Below are 6892 nucleotides of genomic sequence, written 5' to 3'. Positions count from 1 at the left end.
TGTATTTACATGGTATCGGATGAATAGCAAAGTGGCCCCGCCCACTATTACGGAAGTAAAACAAGCAAAAACCGCGCCTCGGACTCTTCCACTTTGTCTCTTTGGAGGCACAGCAAAATACGATTATTATGTAGCGTATGTGCGTTAAATTCCCAACAATAAACTCTTATAATATATAAAGTGTAGTTATATAGTAGCTGGAGACTATAGTATGAGTTTAAATGACGTTTAATGATGCTCCACCCCCGCGTGAATGGTACGGTCCATGACTCATTGTCATGTGACAAGCGCGCATGGGCGTTGCTGTTGAAAAGTCCCACTACAAAAAGTATATAAAGCACATTGGAACACACCGGAGTCATACTTCTTGTTCCAGTATATTAACCACTTACTTTCCTGACGCCATCATGATGTGTGGAGGCACCGGAGAGGCGAAGGCCGCCACCGCAGACGTCCAGCAAATCTGTGAAAAGGTGAGTAGACGACGTGAAAAATATCCGCCCGTGCTATGACGTCATCACGTACGTGCCCGGTCGGGAGGGACGTACGTAACGCCTGTTCACCTGTCGCGCAGGTGAAGCCTGACGCGGAGAAGAAAGCCGGCAGGCCCTTTGAGGTCTTCATTGCCAAGTCCTTCAAGACTCAGGTGGTCGCCGGAACCAACTTCTTCATCAAGGTGAGCTCAGCTCACCACAATCCTTCATTTGGCAACAAAAGAGAGAAGTAAACACGCCGCAGGACTGCCTGTATCGCACATGATATCACACAAGTAAACACACTGCACAACTGCTTGTATCACACACAAGGACACACTCTGCAGGACTGCTTGTATCGCACATGATATCACACATGAGTATATTGTCAAACACTTACAATTTCTCGAATTGCATTCTTTTGATTCTATATAATAACTATTTGCAGTAGGACATGGGCATTAAAATAGTTATAATATACAGTACAGTAATATATACAGTACAGGCCAAAAGTTTAGAGACACCTTTTCCTCATTTAATGTGTTTTCTTTTTATTTCCATGACTATTTACATTGTAGATTGTCACATTAAACTATGAATGATCACATGTAGAGTTATGTACTTAACAAAAAAAAAGGTAAAATAACTGAAAACATGTTTTATATTCTAGTTTCTTCAAAATAACCACCCTTTGCTCGGATTACTGCTTTGCACACTCTTGGCATTCTCTCCATGAGCTTCAAGAGTTAGTGAAAACCTGTCATAGTTTTGATGTGACAATCTACAATGTAAATAGTCATGGAAATAAAGAAAACACATTGAATGAGGAGAAGGTGTGTCCAAACTATTGGCCTGTACTGTATATATTACTGTACTGTATAGTCACAATATTAGTCCTGCACCTTTTGAATGATGTACTACAGTATATTCACATAATCGTTATTATTCATTATGGCTCGTTTTTTTTCTGTGTGACATGAAATAAAGTGGACAAGGAAGGAGAACAACAGTGTTAAGTGCAGTCAGCATCATGGACATAGTAGTAATAACAATGTTGTTGTTGTTGTTGTTGTTTACAGGTGCACGTGGGAGGAGACGAGCATGTTCACCTCCGCGTCTTCCAGTCGCTGCCGCACGCTGGCCAGAAACTGGAGCTGAGCGACGTGCAACAGAACAAGAGTCACTCCGACCCCATCGAGCACTTCTGAGATACTCTTGATTGTTCCTTTTAAAAATACGCTTTTGTATCACCACCACTCATAAAGGATTGGAACTCCCTCGCTTTGTGTGATAAGAGTTGGTTACTCTGGATGCGGAATGCTGGTCTGATATCTTCTTAGGACAAGGAGTCGGGCACAGAGAGGCTTTAAGGCACTCTTTAATGGTGAAGTTGAACAAGTGTGGTATGGGTGTGTCTAAAGCAGTGGTCCCCAACCACTGGTTCGCACAAAAAAAATAATAATAATAATTAAAAAAAATAAAAAAAATAAAATATATATATATATATATATATATATATATATATATATATATATATATATATATATATATATATATATATATATATATATATATTATATATGTGTGTGTGTATATATATATATATATATATACAACAATTTTTTTGTGTGTGTGTTTTTTATGTTGATTTAATAAAAATAAAAAAAATAATTATATATATATATATATATAATTTTTTTTATTTTTATTAAATCAACATAAAAACACACACACAAAAAATTGTTGTATATATATATACACACACACATATATATATATATATATATATATATACACACACATACATACATATATATATATATATATATATATATTAAATTAAATCAACTTAAAAACCACAAGATACACTTACAATTAGTGCACCAACCCAAAAAACCTCCCTCCCCCATTTACTACACTCATTCACACAAAAGGGTTGTTTCTTTCTGTTATTAATATTCTGGTTCCTACATTATATATCAATATAGATCAATACAGTCTGCAGGGATACAGTCCGTAAGCCATACTTGCCAACCTTGAGACCTCCGATTTCGGGAGGTGGGGGGCGTGGTTAAGATATATATATATAAGAAATACTTGACTTTCAGTGAATTCTAGTTATATATATATATATATATATATATATATATATATATATATATATATATGTATAAATAAAATAAATATCATTTATTTACACATATACACACACATAACACTCGTCTACTCATTGTTGAGTTAAGGGTTGAATTGTCCATCCTTGTTCTATTCTCTGTCATTATTTCAGAACACACACATTATACAAATATACATTATAAAATCAAGAAAACGGGAGCTCTAATTTGGGAGTCTGAATTAGGATCAGAAGTTCCTATATAAACATTGCGCACTCACGTCGCCTTTTTGTATTGATTACTGCAGCTGTGCACTGGATTCATTCACAAATACAAACTACAACTCACAAACACTTTAGAGTTAGGCTCCACCGTCAGAATGTGTACTTAAACTTACAAAGATCACATGGATATTATTCAGTGAGTTGATTCACCAAAACTAACCTGTTATACAGGAGGAAAAAGCACACAGGACGTTTCAATTGTTCACAGACTGGTCGTGCTCATCAGCCTGACAAGACACTTCCGGTCTGCAGGTGATAGCATTCAATTGGGAAGAAACGCCCTACTGCCCCCTACTGACCAATGTGAATACTGATAAATGTGTAATGACAGCTCCAAAAACGAATTCAAACCACAAAATAAAATAAATAAATCAACACAAAAATGTGACACATTATGGGTGGGTCACATATGCATGTACAGTAGATGGCAGTATTGTCCTGTTTAAAAGTGTCACAACATTGCTGTTTACGGCAGACGAACTGCTTTACGGTGGACGCTGTTGTTGTGTGTTGTTGCCACGCTGGGAGGACGATAATGAAACTGCCTAACAATAAACCCACATAAGAAACCAAGAACTCGCCCTCGATCATTAGCTGTTTTTATTTTGGGAAAGCGGACGTGTGAACAGGCTGTCAACACGTCACTCAGGTCCGCATGGAGCTGGAGGGGGCGTGGCCTCCAGCTCCGCCTGAATTTCGGGAGATTTTTGGGAGAAAATTTGTCCCGGGAGGATTTCGGAAGAGGCGCTGAATTTCGGGAGTTTCCCGGAAAATTCGGGAGGGTTGGCAAGTATGCCGTAAGCACACATGATTGTGCGTGCTGCTGGTCCACTCAATCCAACTTTAATCTCCAATATTTCCATAGCAATAATAAATAAGTATGGAGACAAAGTGCACCCTTGTTTTAGACCTCTTAATAGGGGTATTGTCCCTGAGATGTATCCATTATTGATAATTATACAGCGAGTTTTATTATATAGCGTCTTGATCCAGTGTACCGTATTTTTCGGAGTATAAGTCGCACCGGCCTAAAATGCACAATTAAGAAGGAAAAAAACATATATAAGTCACATTTTTGGGGGACATTTATTTGATAAAAGCCAACACCAAGAATACACATTTGAAAGGCAATTTAAAATAAATAAAGAATAGTGAACAACAGGCTGAATAAGTGTACGTTATATGAGGCATAAATAACCAACTGGTATGTTAACGTAACATATTATGGTAAGAGTCATTCAAATAACTATAACATATAGAACATGCTATACGTTTACCAAACAATCTGTCACTCCTAATCGCTAAATCCCATGAAATCTTATACGTCTAGTCTCTTACATGAATGAGATAAATAATATTATTTCATATTTTACGCTAATGTGTTAATAATTTCACACATACGTCGCTCCTGAGTATAAGTCGCACCCTCGGCCAAACTATGAAAAAAACTGCGACTTATAGGCCGAAAAATACGGTAATAAGGAGTTGCCAAAATTGAAAAAACTAAGCTTTTACAAATAAGAACAAGAAATAATTAGTTAGTTCCGTTTTATTTATTATCTGAGCCTGAACAATTTTTTTTATTTTTTAGTATTTTATTTTGAAAAATGACCGGTTTCTCTCGGTTAAATCTTGGTCACTTGAGCGGCAAAATTTAACCCAACTATGAAAATGAATAAAAAACAAGGCGTCTTTGGAAAGTTTCTTTGTGAAGGGGAAAAGGGAAGAGAGAGAAGAACAGCCTACGACTTCCAACAAAAAGAAAGCTTTTAACAGACAATACCAGGAGTCTGGCTGAGTTTAGGCAATATAACATGCAATAATATAACAGGATATGTATAATGTTATATATATAATATAATATACTCTACATACAATGTGTTATAAAACAAATGTACATGGACTATTAAAGCAGTCCATTAGAGATGAATGGAGAATAAGCACTACGGTGCTTTAAACGTGGTCTGTGTCGCCCTCTAGTGGTAGGATAGGGTAACTGCTGTGTAACGAAAAGTATTAACAGGGCGAAAGTTGAGCTGGCGATTTATATCGTCAAGCAGAAATATTGTTGCAAACAAACACTCGGCTAAGGCTACATCTAACACATTATAGGCATTTTAGCATTAATAACCGTGCTATATTCGACGTACACTTACACTTTAGTCAGGAACGCACACAATGCTGTTTACACAATCACCCAAGAGCCCATATTACGCAGAAACGCTATAAATAGGAAATGACGTCTCGGACGAGATCGCCAAATTAAGAGCACAGGAAATGTAACATCTCAAAACTGCGTCAGAATAAGATAAGAGTAAAACACTTTCTGACACTTTGTGTTTCCTTCTGCACTGAGACCTAAGACTCCCCTGGTGAATAAAAAAATGTCATCTTCAGAGAAAAGAGTTGAAAGAAAACGTCCAAAGTGTTTGCTGCCCGCACTTCATTTTTATTCAAAACAACTCTTTCAAATACAAGAAACATTTAGAACTATTTCCTCTAAATCGGGATTGTCCACACTAGAGAATGACCCGTACGGGTTTGTCAGGGCCGATACTGATACCGATTATTAGTAGTTAAGGAGGACGATAATCAATATTCATATATATAAACTAAAATTTTCAGATCAACTTCAGCTTTACCCATTTTTGTACATTAAAAAAATATATTTTGTTGTTGTTGTTTTATGCCATTTTGGTTAAGAAAACGTAGTTTTCATGGCAAACAGACAAAATATGCAATATTCACGCACACCTGTGAAGTAAAAACCCTTTCAGGTGACGACCTCTTGAAGCTCATCCAGAGAATGCCAAGAGTGTGCGATTCTGGGCTGGTACTGATACCGATTATTAGTAAAGGAGCAGGATAATCAATATTCATATATATACACTTAAATCTTAGGATCAACTTCAGATTTACCCGGCATTTATATGTTTTTATACATTTTTTATGTTTTTTGTTTGTTTGTTTTATGCCATTTTTTGGTTAAGAAAACTTAGTTTTTATGACAAACACACCAAATAGTCAATATTCAAGCACACCTGTGAAATGAAAACCCTTTCAGGTGACTACCTCTTGAAGCTCATCCAGAGAATGCCAAGACTGTGCGATACTGATACCGATTACTAGTAGTGAAGGAGAACGAAAATATTCATATATATAAATTGAAATCTTAGGATGAACTTCAGATTTACCTGTCATTTATACGTTTTTATTCATTTTTTGAAAACTTGTTTTTTTTCGTTTTATGCCATTTTTGGTAAAGAAAACTTAGTTTTTATGGCAAACACATAAAATAGTCCAAATTCAAGCACACCTGTGAAGTGAAAACCCTTTCAGGTGACTACCTCTTGAAGCTCATCCAGAGAATGCTAAGAGTGTACGATACTGATACAGATTATTACTAGTGAAGGGGAACAATAACATTCATTTATATAAACTTAAATCTTAGGATCAACTTCAGATTTACCTGTCATTTATACGTTTTTATAAATGTTTTATGTTTTTTTTTGTGTTTGTTTTATGCCATTTTTGGTAAAGAAAACATAGTTTTTATGGCAAACACACAAAATATGCACTATTCAAGCACACCTGTGAAGTAAAAACCCTTTCAGGTGACTACCTCTTGAAGCTATATATACAGGCCCGGCCCTAACCAATCTGGCGCCCTAGGCAAGATTTTAGGTGGCGCCCCCCCACATCGGCAGTGAAGTGTATATACTCACAAGAACCGAATAGCTTTGTCTTTGACCTTTTTTTTACTTAAAGAAAGCAAATTAACAATCAGAATAGTTAACAAGATTAAAAAAAAAAAAAAGAATAAATAAATGAATACAAAAAATAAAAAATGAATATATGAAATACAATATTTTTTACATACATAAACACAAAATAAAACGTGTCAACAAGTTGCATAAAATAAATTAAAAATACAATATAAATAAGGCACTGCACAAAACAAGATATCAAACCAGTATGACTTTAACAACTATATTACAAAAAAAGGGGATCCTACAGAGTT

General features: G+C 35.8%; 1 protein-coding gene across 1 annotated transcript; it reads left to right on the top strand.

Annotated features, from left to right (window-relative positions):
* The first annotated feature begins 278 nt into the window (after positions 1 to 278).
* LOC133609193 (cystatin-B-like) lies at positions 279 to 1753 on the top strand. Its single transcript, XM_061964700.1, has 3 exons — positions 279 to 473; positions 575 to 676; positions 1553 to 1753. Exons 1-3 carry the CDS (start codon positions 294 to 296, stop codon positions 1679 to 1681), a joined length of 411 nt encoding a protein of 136 aa, XP_061820684.1. The 5' UTR covers positions 279 to 293; the 3' UTR covers positions 1682 to 1753.
* Positions 1754 to 6892: the final 5139 nt, after the last annotated feature.

Source organism: Nerophis lumbriciformis, linkage group LG07 (genome assembly GCF_033978685.3).
Source record: "Nerophis lumbriciformis linkage group LG07, RoL_Nlum_v2.1, whole genome shotgun sequence".
NCBI classification, from domain to species: domain Eukaryota; kingdom Metazoa; phylum Chordata; class Actinopteri; order Syngnathiformes; family Syngnathidae; genus Nerophis; species Nerophis lumbriciformis.
Note: the sequence above shows the minus strand (reverse complement) of the source record. Positions and strands in the feature narration are given on the sequence as shown.

Excerpts from the sequence above, each read along its gene's own strand:
- LOC133609193 (XM_061964700.1), top strand. The coding sequence starts at position 294 with ATGGGCGTTGCTGTTGAAAAGTCCCACTACAAAAAGTATATAAAGCAC. Across the intron at positions 474-574 it reads TCCAGCAAATCTGTGAAAAG|GTGAAGCCTGACGCGGAGAA; the intron begins GTGAGTAGACGA and ends CCTGTCGCGCAG. Across the intron at positions 677-1,552 it reads GAACCAACTTCTTCATCAAG|GTGCACGTGGGAGGAGACGA; the intron begins GTGAGCTCAGCT and ends TGTTGTTTACAG.